General features: G+C 33.1%; 1 protein-coding gene across 2 annotated transcripts in view; it reads left to right on the top strand.

The window, feature by feature from the left end:
- Positions 1-17,752, top strand: part of LOC149834419 (S-adenosyl-L-methionine-dependent methyltransferases superfamily protein) — a 64,688-nt gene extending 46,936 nt beyond the window's left edge. Inside the window, exons 4-12 of one of the 2 annotated variants that reach the window (XM_090010122.1) lie at positions 12,373-12,447; positions 12,664-12,744; positions 13,030-13,171; positions 13,297-13,552; positions 13,727-13,901; positions 14,724-14,807; positions 15,683-15,917; positions 16,010-16,206; positions 17,099-17,752. In XM_090010122.1, coding sequence (XP_089866248.1) covers positions 12,373-12,447; positions 12,664-12,744; positions 13,030-13,171; positions 13,297-13,552; positions 13,727-13,901; positions 14,724-14,807; positions 15,683-15,917; positions 16,010-16,206; positions 17,099-17,305 — 1,452 coding nt within the window. In that variant the 3' untranslated portion in view covers positions 17,306-17,752. The remainder of the gene's footprint in view (positions 1-12,372; positions 12,448-12,663; positions 12,745-13,029; positions 13,172-13,296; positions 13,553-13,726; positions 13,902-14,723; positions 14,808-15,682; positions 15,918-16,009; positions 16,207-17,098) is intronic. The other variant, XM_090010123.1, reaches the window with a different exon arrangement.
- Positions 17,753-18,245: the final 493 nt, after the last annotated feature.

Genomic DNA, 18,245 nt, shown 5'->3' with positions numbered 1-18,245 from the left:
ATGTCCTAATCTTTTATGCCAAAGGTCTAAATCTATGTCTTTGACATGATTACAAAAAGAGTTTTTGGGTATACATAAAAAGTCTATATAATAGAGATCCCCTCTTTTATGGCCTTGCCCAATCAGCTTCCCTGACTGGAGATCCTGCACCCAACAAGCCTCAGATGAGAAGAAGACTTTACATCCATTATCAGAAATTTGGGAAACCGAAAAAATGTTTAAATCTAACTTTGGAATAACTTGTACGTTTGGAATAAATTTTTTTTTGAAGTGTCTTTGAGATTTCCTATGCTTTTGACTTTAAAAGAAGTGCCATTAGCGGTTGATACACATGAAAAGTATGAATTGGTGCAATCAGATAGTAGGGATTCATTATATGTCATATGAAAAGATGCTCCCGAATCCAAAATCCAAGTGGACTTACCTGGAGAAGAAGAGGACGATACGACGACACCAGATGTAGGAGTCACTTTAAGGATGTGTGAAACGGCCTCCGCTATTTGAGCAATTGTCAGATCATTGAAATTACCTTCTTTCTTGATATCTTGAGTTTTTTCACTTAGAGTGGCTACCTTCTTAAATTTGGGACAATCTCGTCTTATGTGTCCCGATTCTTTACAATGATGACAAAAGATTTTTCCCTTGTATCCTCCATGATGTCCTTCCCCATTGTTTTTTCTCTCAAAATGAGGGCGTTTATATGTTTTTACAAAGTTTTCGGGTCTTGCCATAGCAAGAACCTCATCATTCGACTTGTGCATGCCAAGTCTTATTTCTTCTTGGCAAATTTGCGCAAGAGCATCACTTATAGAAGGAATTGAGGTCCTATGAAGTAAAGATGACCTAACTTGTTCAAATTCTGGTCAGAGGCCATACAAGAAAGAGAAAAGGTTTTCTCTTTCTATTTGAGCTTTTCTCATTTCAATAGCCGATTCTAACATGGCTAATTCATCCCAAATAGGGGATAAAACCCCATAAAAATCTCTCACACTTTTGTCTCCTTGTTCTGCATTACGTACCTTGTCTTGAAGATAATATAGTCTAGCCATATCCTTTTGAACAAAAGAGTTCTTTAAGAAGGCCCATGCATCGCATGCCTTCTTGAATTTGATGATGTTGGTGGCAATCTTAAATTTCATGGTATTCGTAAACCCTGAAAGAATTTGAGCGTTGCTTGCTTCCCAATCTTCCAACTTATCTTGGTATTCTTGTAAAGTTTTTTCGTTTTCTTCTTCGGACAATACTTTGACTTGATCTCCTTCTCTTCTAATCAATTTGAGTTGGGGTTCGTTAGTAGAACCACTAACAAAATCCCATAACTTTTTGCCTTTGATGTGATTTTTCATTGTCGGCGCCCACATCAAATAGTTGTTCTCATTTAGCTTGTATGTGATGACAGAGGCATAGTCTCTTTCTCCCATAGTGACTTGCGAAGATTTGAATAAAACAATGACTAACACGAGCGTGAGGAGCACTTACCACAAAAGGATCACTAAGGAAGCTTTTTTAAAAAGACCTTAGCTCTGATACCATGAAATGAAACAAGGGTGCACAAATACAATACCAACAAAGAGCTACACAAATGCACAACAACAATGTGGTTTCTAATGGACCAATCACAATCTTATAAGAGATAAAATACAAAAACAGTAATAAGGCATAAAAGCCTATTGAAAAACAAAGGGAAATTGAATACCACAGCAAATGCTTTATAAAAGCACACATACAAAGTAGAGGATAGAGCCTCACCTTTAATGAATGGGAGGTAGTCCAATAGACGTTGCACTGCCTTCCAACGATCATATTTATGATTGTTGGGAGGCAGGCCAACATCTAGTTGGACTGTCTCCCAACAGTCAAAAAGACTGACACAGAAATAGACAAAAAACAGAAAATAAAGAATAAAAAAAATAGAAAAATTTACATTTCAGTTCCTAGTAGACTGTTCTAAATATAAAGGACAAAAATACGCTTGTCTGGTATTTGTATACATTTAATTTTAACAATATATAACTGTGTTCTCGTACCAGTAATGATATATGCAAAAAAAAAAAATACAAAGTGCACAAGTACTATTACAAGTCCAATAAAAAACATTACAAAAGCACTATGACACTACACAAGCACAAAATGCATATACAAGACTTTAGGGAGTCAAAACAATAACACCAGAACATAAAACAATATAATCTTTATTGAGTAAAATGCTTAGGAAAAGCATTGAAAACAAATGGGGTTTTTTACCCCTATTTATACACAAGTAGTCTCAATAGAGTTGTTGGAACCAAGTTTTTTCTCCGACAGATGGTCAAAACTTCATTTGTATCGTTACTTTTGGGATTTTCAATACACGATATGAGTGTGTATCATATCTGTATCGGGTGTATCGTATGATACACCCTTGTATAGTGTCGTATTGTATGATACAAGGTTTATCGTACGATACAGGTATGGCACACTTAAAAAGGACCCAAAACTCAAATTTTTTGTTTTGGGTTTAAAAGGTCTCTTGAGGGTCGAATTCTCCATATGTCTAGAGGCTGTTAGAATGGAAGCCATGCACCCTAGGTTTCATGAGATCAATTTGGGAGCTGATTCATGCGCAAGGGAGAGGGCTTTTGTGATTCGCATTCTTAGCCAAACATGTAGTGCAAGTGGATGCGAAAGAAACTGAAGTGTTTTTTAGCAAATCCATACCAACAGAAGAAATAGATTGGAGCACAAAAGGCCCAATGACCTCATCTATATTTGCTACAACTTACGACTGAGGCATAAGTATATAAAATTATAAAGTTTATTTATTATTGTCATTTAAAACTCAACTAATTTTAATTTTTTTGTGTAATCTTTTTAGGCAAATCAAAAAGTTATTAACAAGGAGGCACAAAGAGTAATTCGATCCCACCCGTCATGTCTAAAGGAGGATATTCATATTATGTTGTCTTTATTGATGATTTCACTAGATATACTTGGGTTTACTTTTTCAAAAACAAATCCGATGTTTTTTCTACTTTCAAAGAATTTCATATCTTTATTCAAAATCAATTTCAACATAATATAACTATCTTTAGATCTGACTCTGGAGGGGAATACCCATTAAAAGAATTTCAAAATTATCTTAAACAAAATGACATTATTCATCAAAGATTTTGTCTCAAAGCTCTACAACAAAATGGTCTTGCCGAACGAAAGCATAGGCATCTTATTGAAACAACAAGAACTCTTCTCATCTCTAAAAATGTTTCATTTTTTTTTTGGGACGTAGCCACTCTTTCTATAGTATATCTTATAAATAAGTTGCCATCGTCATCTTTAAAAAATGTTTCTTCTTTTGAAAAATTGTTTAAAATACCTCTGAATTTCAAAAGATTAAGAATCTTTGGTTGTAAATGTTTTGTTCTTTTTCAAGGACAAGATAAACTCTCACCAAAGGCTCTTGAATGTGCTTTTATTTGTTATAATGAAAATAAAAGAGGATGTAGGTGTTATAATGTTAAAAACAACAAACTTTATGTGTTAAGAAATGTGACTTTTCTTGAAAATCAAAATGAATTTGAACATCAAAAACCCAAGGAAGCTGTTGATTATTCTTTTTTATTTGACTTACTTTCTAGAGATAACTCTAAAAATTCTAATGATACAATTTGTGATAATGAGATTATTTGTGATAACTATTCTCATCAAAGAGATGATTCTCCTAGTGAGAATCTTAGTGATATTCATGTATATACTCGACGTGAGGGAAATGAGTATCAAAATGCTTTTGACATATATTCATAAAATCTCTCATTAAATAACCAAGTTGAGGAATCATTACCTCGACGATCCTCTAGAAGCACTAGACCTAAAAAAATTGTATCATATGACTGTTTTTCCCCAAATTATAGATCTTGTCTAATGATGATTCATTCATATCATGAGCTTTCAAACTTTAAAGAAGCTAAGCAATGCTCTCATTGGATAGATGTCATGCACCTAGAATTAAAAACACTCAACAAGGCCAACACTTGAAAATTGTATCTATCCCTTTAGGTAAAAAGGCTATTGGTTCTAGGTCTATAAAGTAAAAACTAAAAGTGATGGATCATTAGAAAAATATAAAGCTATGTTAGTTGCTAAGGGATAAATAATACAAAATTGATTACAAAGAAATGTTTGTTCCGGTTTTAGAATTCTAATAGTTTAGCATCAATCAAACAATGACCTGTCTACCAATTAGATGTCAAGAATGCTTTTTCAAATGAAGATCTTTATGAAAAAGTTTATATGGATCATCTGCCGGGTCTTGAAATAGAAAAAGAAAAAACACTTAAGCTTAATAAAACTCTTTATGGTCTTAAGCAAGCTCCAAAAGCTTGGTATAACCGCTTCAGTAAAGTTGTTCTTGATATTAGATACTGACACCTCTGTAACAAATATCATGAGATTTAGAAAAATCTCATGATAATATCACGAGAAATTGCTTGAAAGTTTAAAACGACAATTTCTCTCAAGATTTTTAAACCGTGACAAATATCGTGATATTTACCATTTTAGCAGATATTTATCGTGAGTTTTTTATTTTTAAATGTGTTTTATTTATATTTTCTTATAAAATTTATTTTTTAATTTATTTTTTATTGCGGAGATTTTGCCGAAAAAATGCAAGATTTGTGAAAAATTTCAAAATCTCTCGAGTTTTTGACTCCCAATATTTTGTCGTTTTAAACTTGTCACTATGACTGACACTACTCTTTTTGTTAAGAATACAAAAGAACATATAACTACCTTACTTTTGTATGTTGATGATACGATCCTCACTGAAAATGATAAAAGGTGCATTGAGTCTATTAACAATATTCTTAAAAACAATTTTAATATGTTTGGCCTTGAATTTCTAAGGTATTTTTTAGGGATTGAGTTGCATATTCTCCTCGGGGATATGTTCTTTCTCAGATGAAGCTTGCATCAGATATTATTGTCAAGTCTGACCTAACTGACAGAAAGAAAGTAGAGACTTTAGAAGTAATCAATGCTAAGATGAGAGCTGGCGATAAAACTCCTCTATAAGATCTGATTCCTTATTGTCAATTGATTGGGTCACTAACATATTTGTCTATTATCTAGTCACATATTGTTCATGCCGTTCGCAGTGCAAGTCAATTCCAAAATGCTCCTACTACTATTTACATGGCTGTTGTCATGCAAATTATCAAATATCTGAAGGAAACAATAATAAAAGGGTTATTTTTATCCTCTTTTTCATTTCCTAATTTAATTGCTTATATTGATTCTGATTTGGGTGGTAACCCCAATAATTGTATTTTTATCACAAATTATTATATTTTTCTTGGAGAATCAATAATTTCTTAGAGATGTAAGAAACAACAAAATGTATCATTGTCTTCCACGGAAGCCGAGTATAGGGAGATAGCCACAACTACAACTAAACTTGTCTGGTTGTGAAGTCTGCTCAAAGATATGGGAGTCATCATCTCTATTCCTTTGAAACTGTGTTATGACAACAAAAGTGCTATCTATATCGCCAACAATCACACCTTCCATGAATGAATAAAACATATTGAGATGGACTGTCATTGTGTGGAGATGAATTTTTTCAAGGCACCATTCAACTGTCATATGTCACTTCAGAATATTTGCTCGCAGATTTCTTTACCAAAGCTTTGTCATCCCTTAGTTTCTACTTTCTCCTAAGCAAACTCTCGGTGCTCTCATCGTCAGTTTGAGGTTGGATGTTAATATATAAATAGGCATGTTCACTAGGGACTTTTTTGTAATAATTTATTTTTTGTCTTTTTGTTTTTTATTTATTTGTTGAAGGGGTAATAAAGGGGCCTCTCAAAAGAGTTGTTGGGACCCGTCTCTTTTAGGAGATTCCTTTGACCCCCAAAAGCTTCTATAAATAGGGGACTTCTCCCTTACTTCTTGTAATGTTTTTTCAAGCATTTTCAATAATATTATCTCTCATTATTTTTAAGGATTCTCTCATTTTATCTGCTTTGCTCTTAGCCTTTCGAGGCTTTTTGTATTTTTCCCATTAGTGGCTTTTGTTTGTGTACTTGTGCATTTATCTTTGCACTAATGTTTTATTTCAAGCCCCACGTATCTTGGAGAGGATGTAGATGTCGAAGGAGGAGAAGAAGAAGATAATGATGATGAAAAATATGATTATGATTATTGAGGTTTTATCATGTAATATGTTTTTAAAAACTTGGTTATTTAACACTTAATTGTTCATAAACTTGGTTATTTTGTTTTTGTTTATATAATATGAAAGTATGTGTCTTGTGACACGTTCTTAATTGCAAGATATTTAATATTTTGCATTGTTCTTGTGAGATATGCATGCAATATTATCTGTGATTCTATATTAGTTGATATTTAATGATTCTTATGCTTCTCATAAAGACATAAATGCTTCATATGTGATTTTATGATTGTATTTTGTACAATTCATCATTGTTTCATGTGATATTTTTTTTAGAATTTTTGCTATTTTTTATTTTTTTGGATTTTTTGAATATTTTTATTAAAAATTTATATGTTTACAATACAATATGATATGGTGTTTCTATGAGCCCAACCGATACAGGTGACGATACAATACTTACAACATTAACAACTCTATTGAATAGTCAACTCTTTGTTGACTAGTCCAAAAGAACAGAGCCGCTCAAAACCAAGGCAATTATAAAAAATATATATAACAAAAATAAATACAAAATTGTCTCCATTGGATAGATTTGTATACAAAAAGTAAAAAAACTAAAATGCCCGTTATGAGCATTACTTATTACAGCAAAAATTATATATATTCATTATATTATAAATATATATATATATATGTATACGTATATATATATATACATATTTTAAGACTCCCCCATCAAACTTACAGTGTAAACACCGAAAGTTTGAAAATACAAAAAGATAACAAAGGGAAGGATCCAAGTCTTTAATGATAATATTTTCCAAATGCCAGTATTGGCTATCTCCGTCTTCATGATGCATCAAAGATATAATTTTTTTCTCAACCCATAGCATTTTTAAAAACCCGTAAAGAGAACGAAACAAAGGTTTTAACTACACAAAGGAATCTTACTAAATAGTTATTAAAATAAAAATGTTTTAACCCAACAGTAAAAAAAATAAATATAAAATACATGTATTTAGATTCAAAACAAATATATATTTTAATCAAGAATAACTTTGATTAATTCATATATATGAAGCGATTATGGTTAAGTTCCTCAACAAAACATAGAGATACTATAAGCTTAAACAATTTTAAAAATGAATCAGATATGCACCTTAAGCAATAATTTTAAGATTTTAGAAACATTATTAACAATTGAAGAAATGTACAATAGCAATTAAGGAAAACACAAGGAATATACTTCAAAATCATTTTTTAAGAATTTCTTGTTTAGACGGTTATAACTATAAAGACAACATATTTTTCATAAATTCTGATCATAGTCTTAGTTGTCAAAGGCGCTAGGTGGAGCCTAGGCAGTGAGTATAAGGAAATAGGCAGAAGTGTAACCCAAAAATGCGCAAGCATTCGCAAAGTCCAATAATGGACAAGCACTACGACAACCAAACAAGAAGTCCACAAAGAGACAATATAAAAGCCTAAAAAGGCTACACAAGCATGAAAAAATATAATGTAATATTTATTGAGATGAGCCTTGAAAAAGACATACAAATACAAGAGGAAATGACCCCTATTTATACAACAAAAAGAGCAAAAGGAAGAGCCATTGGGGGCTCCCCGCAGAGACGTTGGGAGCCCCCAACGGTCACAAATGTTGGGGGTCCCCCCCAATGACTCTATGTGGGACCTCCAATGCGTGTTCAAAAAGGAGATTTAAAAAAGAAAATTACAAAAAATAAAAATGATAAAATATCTTAATTAATAAATAGTTGTTTCTATAAACAACTATGTAAAAAAACAAAAATACCCCTATCGGGTATTTTACACACACATATATATACATGTATTTATATATATTTTTAACAGTGAGCCCCTAAAAAGACTTGACAAGGCCTAGGCGGTACTCTAAATATATATATTTTAAAAAATATACAAAATATGTAAACAAACTACTAAAAATAATAACAAACATGTATACAACATAGAATCAATCAACAATAAGCATTAGACAAATAATATGTTGTCGTAAATCAATTATATTACATAAAAACAGTCAAATAGATAACTCATGTGTTTATAAATTATATATGAATTAAGTACACATATATGTATATATATATATAATATAAACACAAAATATTGTAAATTTATAATACATGTTTATGATATGTTAATATATATAATTATATATATTTACACAAAAAACATATATATGTGTGTGCAACTGTGCATCAGATCAAGAGACTACCTCGGCTAGGCCGACTATGCGCTGCCTTTGTCAACTACGCGGACGGGTGAAAGGAGTAAAAAATAAATAAAAAATAAAAACAAAAGAAGAAAAGAAGAATAAAAAAGAAAGCTTTTGGGGCGGGAGGTAGAGGAAAAAGAAAAAAAAGAGACAAAAATTTAAAAAAAACATGACAATTATATCCTTGCCGCTTAGGCGGGGACAAACTAGGCGCTGCCTAGGCAGCCTTGGTAAAAGAATAGGGCCCTACTGCCTAGACTCATAAGCCTAGGTGGTGGCCCTATGCCTAGCCAACCTAGGCGCAACTTTTGACAACTAAGATCATTGTAGAATTTTAATCATTAAAAATAAAAAAACAACTACATGTTAGAAACATAAGAGAGTGTTTTAAAGACTACAATGAGATACAAAGCAAAGTGGTTACTTATGGACCAAGAACACCCTCACAATGAAGATACACAACTCACTAAGAGTCACAAGCACAAAATATAAAATGTTCTCATAAACAAAATGCTTAGAAAAACACATATTTAGACATAAAATATCAATAACATATAAACAATTTTACAATAAATTTTCAAAGGCTTGGGTAAACATTTCAAGTAAGTTACCACTCATTAATTATACTAAGCAAAACACTACAACATATATATCAAATGTAAGAACTCGAATGAGTTTACCATAAAAGAAGAATTAATGAAATTCATATAAAACATGCAAGACAACCAACATGGAACAAATCTCAATATTCTCAACATATATATCCGACATGTAATTAAAGCATATTCAATACACATAATAATGCATGAAATTTTTAATGAATAACTATTTTTCATGCAAAGAAAAAATGAGCAGCAGAAGGAATTAGAAAGTTCATGGAGAGATTTTTTAAAATCTCATATAACAAAAGAAATGATATTTGCAAATCTCAACACTAATTTGCTCACCACAATCAACCTCCAACTCAAAATTCAAGTGTATCAGCACATAGGACAAGAAATCAAAGACAAATGTTATCAATAACCATACGAGTGGCCATGCACCAACAATACTGGTTATCTGACAATACAAACCAGTTATAATCATAAGAGGTGCACATCCCTTACCTTACAAATGATTGTAAAACTGCAAACAACATCAATTTCAATGGGTGCGCATAACTCACTACATTGATAAAACAAAATCTCTTATCCAAAGGAAAAACTTACTCAAATAAGAAAAGAGAGTGGAGAAAGCTAAAAAGGTAATAATACTGAAATGAAGACAAATTGATGCCAATAAGCAAGAAGATTTGAAAAACAATATTCAAATCAAAGCAATAACTTTTGCAATAATATGAGATTTAATTCATAAGAACCAAAATGGTCACAAACAGATAATAATAGAGCCATCACTAACAAGAAATCGATACGAGCATCCAATAAACAACAAAGGCCAAAAAGACAAATGACTGATACAACTGACTCATAGAACCATAGGTTAATCAACTATTAGTTAGAGCCAGGACATTGGCAATTTATACGGATAAGAAGACAAGGGTGCACACATAACACATCTCAACAACTAACTCTAGCTCTACAACACCGAGGTGCACAAAACAATTGAGTGATACAACTCACTCATAGAAGCAGAGGTTAATCAACTATCAGTCAATCTATACTGATAAAAACATAGAGGTGCACACATAGCTCACCTCAACAACTAACTTTGGCTCTAAAACACAAAAGTACATACAACACACCTCAATAAGGCCAAACAAATAATAATGGATGTATCAAAAGAAGGTTGATGAACCAAGTCATATAAAGAGGCAAAAAGGAAAACTTTAAAAGGCACATTCCAAGAAACAATAACCAATTTAAGTAAAACCCTCAAATAAGTTTAGAGAAAACATGCAATAAATGCAATCATATGACAAGATAAAATGTCCATCAATGAGATTCTTTAACATGAATGTCCATCAATAGATACAAAATGGACAAGAACAAAAGTGAACCACAAAGGGTACACTTACAAAACTCACAAAGGGAAAACACAGGGAAGGTTATAAAAAAAACCTGTCACACGGACTCTTCTAACAGGGCACCGCACCCGCACCTAGGAGGGTGCGACACTTGGACACAACTTTCTTTATGTTAGGTGAAGTCAACCACACTGAGGTCCATTTCTATCCAAAAGTAGGTTCAGTTAACCCTAATTAAGTCCATTTTTATCTATATTATATATATATATATATAAATACATAAATGCACACAAATATACATAATAGTGTTAACTTAATACTGTTAAAAATTATATATATATATATATATATATATATATATATATATATATATATATATATATATATCCTTCCCGCACCCCCGCACCCAAGGTTTTTTAAAGTGCCGCATCCTCTCTCGCACCCTCACCTATGTGACATAGAAAAAAACACAAATTTTATTAATACCAAGTAAAGAATAAAAAAACCTTCAATCACGAACCAAAATATCCACCAATATCAAGTGAACAAACACAAAAGTGTTCTCTAAAGAACACACCCACAAAAACTCACAAAGAGGTACACACAAGATGGCTCATAATATAAAAAATAATATTTTATTGAGTATCACAAGCATGCAAGAGGCATAATACTTAAAACTCATGCGAGTTAACATGAAAAAAACATGTAAGATAACGTTAATTAAGGAGCCATGAGTTTAAGTATCACAATCACAAGGCATAAACCATTCAATTACAATAAAACTACCTCCCAGAACACACAATAACATAAATATTTTTAATAATTTTAAAAGACACACTTAAAAAGCATTCATAGACCTCATAGAAGAGTTCAACATAAGTTCCACAAGGATGAGTGCATAATTCCTATAAAAGAACAAAAGCTAAGAAATTTTTCTTGGTATTTTGCCTTTTTGGGTCTTGGGATTCTTTGGATGGAGTTCGTGCTTCGTGAAGGAATCATGATCGATGTATGACTTGGATTCAAGGGAGACCTTGACCCAATATATATCTTAAATATTCATTTTACTTTAGTTGTCTATCTCATGCATTATGAATGAGAAAACACTTATTTTTTTTATCTTTGAAAAATATTCATTATTTTTGTTAAAACTAAATCTTTAAATGCCTTTCAAATTTATTGTTGGATTTATTTTTATTAGAGTTCAACTATTACAAGTCTAAAGAACATTACAAAAGCAGTAAGGCACTACATAAGCACAAAGTATATATACAAGACTTAAAGAGTCAAAACAATAGCACAAGTGCATAAAAAATATAATCTTTATTAAGTAGAATGCTTAGGAAAAGCATTGAAAATAAATGTAGGTTTTTACCCCTATTTATACATAAGAGGTAGTCTTAATAGAGCTGTTGGAATTGTTGGACTGTTCCAACAGCTCGATCGACTAGTTAACTGTATATTGACTAGTCCAAAAAGAACCTAACTAAAAGCGCCCCTCAAAACCAAGGCAATTACAAAAAATATAAAAAATAAAAATAAATACAAAACTGATAGGACAGACCTAAATACAAAAAAGTAAAAAGATTAAAATGACCCTAATGGGCATTACTTATTACAACAAAATTATATATATATATATATATATATATATATATATTATGAATATATATTTTAACAATACCCATATTTTTTGGAATTGTTGTGTCATACCCTCCGTACTCGTACCCATACCCGCACCCTTACCCAGGTGGTAAAATAAAAGAAATAACTAAAAAATACAAATAAAAGAAGAAAAACATAGTTAAGATATAGAAAAGAAGTAGAAAAATTAAAGGTAATTCATAATATTGTGATATTATCGTGACATAAATTTTTGATATTTTCAAAATATTGTGATATCTTGCTTTTAATATTGTTTTATGGATTTACAGTTATATTTTCAAAATATCATCTATATCTGTGACTATGATATAAACTTTGCATTCCTTCTGCTTCCTGCAGCTGTCCCCTACATTCGATGTTCTGTCATTAGGCAGCGTTCTTTCACAAGGAATGAACGTCAAAAAGAAACATGAAGTATGCTCTTTGTCCTAATAGAGATTTAGGAACTTCTTGGTTCTATTTTTACTTATTTATTTCTTCAACTATGCTGTGTTAGATCTTTTCAGAGTTCGTGTTCTTCGTAGGACATTTTCTTCATCCTTCAGAAGATTTGCTTAGAGTGTGTTTCATGTTTTTAATGTGACGCATATATCCTCTCTCTGCTCAAAGAATGCATTTATAGTATGACAGGTGGAGATTCTTGCTGCTGTTATAAAAAAAATTGCAGATGACATTGGTGTGCAGACTATAATTGATGTTGGGGCGGGTCAAGTGCGTATATTTTTTCTTTTCCCCATTTTTAGTGATTACTTTCTGCTTATATGTTCCTTCTGTATCTTTTAGTTTATTTCTTGTTTTATCTACCTTAAAAAGATGCCTCCTTCGGCCTCTTAAAAGATGCCTGCTTCGTGTAGTCAACATGGTCATTTTAGATTATATGAAAAATATGTTGATAGCATGAACTTGTGAACATGAAAGCAGTGACATTAAAAATAATTTTGTGCTGTTGAACACATATTTTCTTATCTGCTTTTGTTTTTGGTGCTTTGTTTCTAGGGTTACCTTGCACAAGTTCTATCTTTCCATTATCAACTTTCTGTGGTAGCTTTAGATGCTTCCACTCACCATGCAACTGTGACAAGTGGTCGGGCTGAGCGAATTAGGAAGCATTATTTAGCCCAGGCAAGGAAACTAAATGGCAAGTAATCATTGAAAGAAGGCCAATTTCAAAAAATTATCTTGTTCATGCTTTACAAAAATTTTCAAATATTTATGTCCATTTCCTCCTACTTAGTTTGTTCATGCTTCTGTTTACTATATCAGGGAGCAGAAACGTAAATGTACCTCGGACCATCACCTGTAATGTTCTATCAAGTGACACATTAACAGCTTTTAGTGCAAGCCTGCATCAGAGAGTTGACCAGAAACCTCTGGAGGGGAATGATGGAAATGATTTTAGAGCACTAACTGATAAGGGTTTGCAAAAAAATGCCCCAACTTGCAAAAATGAGACCATGGAATCTTCGTTGCTTCTAGCTGGGCTTCATGCCTGTGGGGATCTCTCTGCTAACATGCTCAGGTCAACTCCAGAATCATATTAAGATTATAATTTTCAATTTTAAATGCCTTAGGCACCATGTCTCATTCTTCCTTTCATTTAATTTGATGCTATGCTTGTTTCTAGCTTTCTTTCTTGCCACTGGACCTGGTAGCTCTGTGGCTTAAATGTAAGAACCATTTTGTTTACCTACAGGACTTTTTTGCACTGCAAAGAAGTTAAGGCAGTTGTCAGTATTGGGTGCTGTTATAACTTGTTATCTGAAGAAGACTCCGCAGATGTTGGACAGCAGTATGGTTTCCCATTGAGCCGTGGTGTAAAATTATCTGGATTAGTCATAGGAAAGAATGCACGTGATCTTGCTTGTCAGGTATATGCATTTTACTGGCCATAGTGGCTCTATTTTGTTCACCACCAGCATTAATTTGTCCCGTGAAGAGTCTGATTCTATATCAAGGTCATTAAACCGTCAGACCTTACTGATGTGTGGAGACCAATTTAGCAGCTGAAGTAAAACTGTTGCAACATTTTTCCTTTGTCCCTTAAACAAAAACATATTTTTCTTCAATGTAAAGTAACACCTTCACATATCCTCCCTCTGAACTCTTAGAGAGGGGCTCAAACACAAGGCCCAACAACAACGAGTTTCATGTGTCCAGATGGAAATTAATGATGGAAGATTTTAATTTTGTAAACAGTTAAGTTATACACTTATTTCTCCTTCTCTCCCTCCCTCTGGCTCTGTTTATATACACTGCATGTTTTCTTGTCTTCATAAGTTCATCAGAATTCCACATCCTTTTACCTTTTAAGAGAACCTATCTAGGGTTTTGTACCAGATCTCTGCATCATCATGGCCAACCATTATCCTATTCTCATATCTTTATGAATTATCTAGTGCAAGACACCAATCTGAATGTCATCCTATCTTAACTGTTGAAACTCATTCTCAACCATTGTCTTCCTAAAGCTCTTACATAGATCTCTTAGTTTATCTTTTGTCTTGGCTGAGAATGCTGGATAACATAGTTATTCCTTTTCGTAGTCCCTTGTATCATTGGACCTCTCTCTCTCTCTCTCATCTTTGCGCATTCATATCTTTGTGTGAATGCATCATTTCTAGTGATGTGCTAATCTTGGTGCATGTCGTCAACAGATTTGCAATTTCACTGATCATATGTTGGTTTGTCAGAGTGCAGAGCGATGGGGAAATCTCACAGCCGAAGTAGCTCATAAGAATTTTGAAATGCATGCTTTTCGTGCAGCATTCCAGTTGGTAGGTCTTTATTTTAGTTTTATTTTATTTCATTATGGATGCTTTATCGGGCAGAGGTTTTGCTGACCTATTTTGCCTTGTTTTCTGTGGTAGCAACTTTATTTTTTTAAGTCTTTCAGTTGTCCTTATGCTGTGGTATGTTAGTTTGTGTATCTTAGTTTGCTACTACATCCACAAAGATGTCATAATGCTTTATTGAGGTTAGTGAAATGCTAGACAGTTAGGTTGCACTATTATAACTGAAGGGTCTCGGGTTCAAGTCTCATGGGGGTTATTCCCCATCTTGTTAAAAAAAACATTATATACTTTCCTTTTAGTGTGCAATACCTGTTCAAGTCATCGTAAGTTGTAATGATTAAATGCCATCCAAGGTTTATGGTAACCTGATATTTAATAAGTCCTGATAAGGTAAGATCCTGAGATCCTGACAGCAGCTAGATCTGCATCTGCCACAAAAGTTTTTTGAACATGTATTGTGAAATTGCCACTAATAATGGCTAAAAAATAAAAGTGAGTAGTAGTAGTATAACTTTCATTACTACTACTATTATTATTATTATTGGGAAAAAAGGGCTATTAGAAGATGGTGAACACTGAAACTTCTTTTGATGGTTTGCCACATATGGTGGAGCGACTCTTACAGAGTGTAGATCTGTTGGCAAGATGTTGCTTACAGCTGTATTTGGTGTGTCAATGAGGGGACTGTTATTAATGCTTAAAGATTCAGATTTTATGATTCTTTTGGATTAAAACCTTAGTTGTGAAGAGTCTGGTTGAACTCGAACTTGTGCACATTTCCCATCTTTTGTTTACAAGGGCTTCTGCTTACCATCATCTCTGACATTGTGAGATAATAAAGATTGTTTCCTTGACAGACTCTCTGTAAACATTATCCAAAAATTGCGGAAAGAAGTCCATCAATAGGAAGAAAAGGGAAGGCTCTGCGTCGCCAACAATTAAGAAGGGATTTACTATCTCAAATGCTTCCAAGGGGTAAAGGTGTTTCAGATGCATCGGAGGTAATTTGTTGTAACAAAGATGAAGATTCAGAAGGCATTAAAGTTCAACAAGTTGAAATGCATTGTGAACAAAACAGCGTTGAATTGAGAGGTTGTTGAGCTAGTTCTCATGCAAATGTATATATACTGTAATGCTAGAGAAAAGACTAATGTTTACCATAATTATCTGCATGTCTATTGTAGATTCAGGCAGATATGAGCAATCAACACAGGAATCACTAATGCCTACAAACGCTGATGAGATAGAGCACCCAATTGCTGGAGACAAAAGATATGTTCTTTTTCAAGAGTTTTGCAAGTCTGGACTAAGTAAGTTTGGAGTTGGACCATCAGATGATATAGATTTTCATTCTATTTGGAATGAAGCACTACCAAATGTTGTAAGTTCATTTTTCTCCCAATTATCTGCCCCTTTATTTATATTTTCTTAAGAAACTTTTTTAGTATGTCTAGATTTAGTCAATAACTTTTTGTTGCATTTTCCTTTGTCTTTCTGCTAGAATATAAAAAATTGTGATTATATTTTCTTTTTTCATGTAGAAATTTTTTATGCATTGTTGAGGATTTAAATGTCACTTTATAGATGTTATATGCCCCATTGGATGTCTATTCTGGCAGTTGGGTTCGCCAAGTCACACTGTAACAAGCTGTCATGGTGTTCAAATTCATGGGGTATATCCTGCTGCTTACCTATTAAAGAAAAAGACTTTACACTTCCCAGAAGAGCACAGAATCTTGCTCTTGTCTGGTCTTGATGGAGAACTTTCTGGAGTTCAAATATCCTTTGCTTTACATAAGCATCATGTTGGTACTTTATAATGCGTGATTTATTTGAGTTCACTGTCGGTATTACTCTTTACATAGTATCTTAATTTTTGCTCTGAACCTGATTTATACAGTAAGAATTTTAGTTCTATATGAAATTTGAATAGGAATTAATGTATTATCATATATATTTCCTGTCATCACCAGAACTTGCCTATACCGCTATTCAAGTGAAACATGTGGTTGTGTAAGAGACTGTAACATATCAGTTTTGTCGTGCTTAGAGCACTCATTGTGATGACCGCATATCCAATGACTAGCTTTGATACTTTGGGACATTTTGTGCCCGTCAGCTTTGACTCAAGATTTGTGAGCCTCATTATATTTTGACCAGATCTGGGGATGTGAAGTCCTAATTGACTGTATAAAACTAACCAGCCCATGGGCATAATGCTTGTGTCTCTCTTCTAGAGATGGGTAACTTTTCAAATGCTTTTCATATTGCAGGAACTCATTGGACCATATTGGTCTCTCCGAGCAGCTTTAGGACCTTTGATCGAAACTCTTATTCTGCTTGATAGGCTGTTGTTTCTTCAGGAGCAAGGCAGTTCTGTAAAGGCAACGATGTTTCCACTCTTTGATCCAGTTCTCTCTCCTAGGAACATGGCTATTATTGCTCAGAAAGTCAATGCTGATGCAGATACATCATGGTAATTATCTACATCCCAGTTTGACAAAGCAACCTCTAGAAACATCACAGTGCAATGGTTTATGCGCTGTCTCATTGGCTGCTTGGGCATTTTATGATCAAACAATATCATGCCCATAAATATTCTGACAACCATTTTCTTTTCTAACATATTTTTGTTAAGGACCAGAATCTGTCATTGGCATTTCCTTGTATGCTTTTCATTGTTACGAGCTCCAAATGAGGCTTCTATTTCCATGAAGTTTCATACTGATCCATCTCTCTTTTTACTGAATTAGTGAACTTAAACTGTCTCAATAACATTTTAATATTTATTTATGATACATTTTATTTATTACTACACTAAATTTTGGCTCATGTAGAGGCAGGTCATCCTTATTCTGTGAACCTCATCTTAGAGATGGATGATGTCCCATAACTTACTGTGCTCATTGAATATTGTCTGCCGCTAAGATTTTATATGACTAGGAGTATTCAACCAAAATGCTTTTAGTAGGATATTGTATTATATTTGATGGGTTTGTATTGATAACAGTGTTTGCAAGTTGGTCACTAAAGTTTACTGACGTGGGGCTTGCAAATTAGATGCTGTAATTGTCACAACAACAACAACAACTCCATCCCAAACAATTGGGGTCAGCGATATGAACCAAAAAGAAAATCATTTTGGGTCCTCCACATGAATCCTTCTCCTCCAATCATTTCTATCCAATGTCACGTCCTCGGTGAGGTTCAAAGCATTCATATCCTTTCTTATCATCTCCATCCAAGTCTTCTTAGGCCTACCCCGACCTCTTTTAGCTAATATATTTTCTCATTTCTCCATCCTTCTAACCGGAGCATCATTAGGCCTTTGCCGAATATGCCCAAACCATCGTAAATGATTCTCACTCATCTTATTTTCAATGAATGCAATGCCTACCTTACGTATTTCCTCGTTCCGAA

This window comes from Nuphar pumila, chromosome 6, assembly GCF_984573655.1.
Source record: "Nuphar pumila chromosome 6, dmNupPumi1.hap1.1, whole genome shotgun sequence".
In the NCBI taxonomy this organism is placed as follows: domain Eukaryota; kingdom Viridiplantae; phylum Streptophyta; class Magnoliopsida; order Nymphaeales; family Nymphaeaceae; genus Nuphar; species Nuphar pumila.
This window is presented reverse-complemented; position numbering and strand designations above follow the sequence as displayed.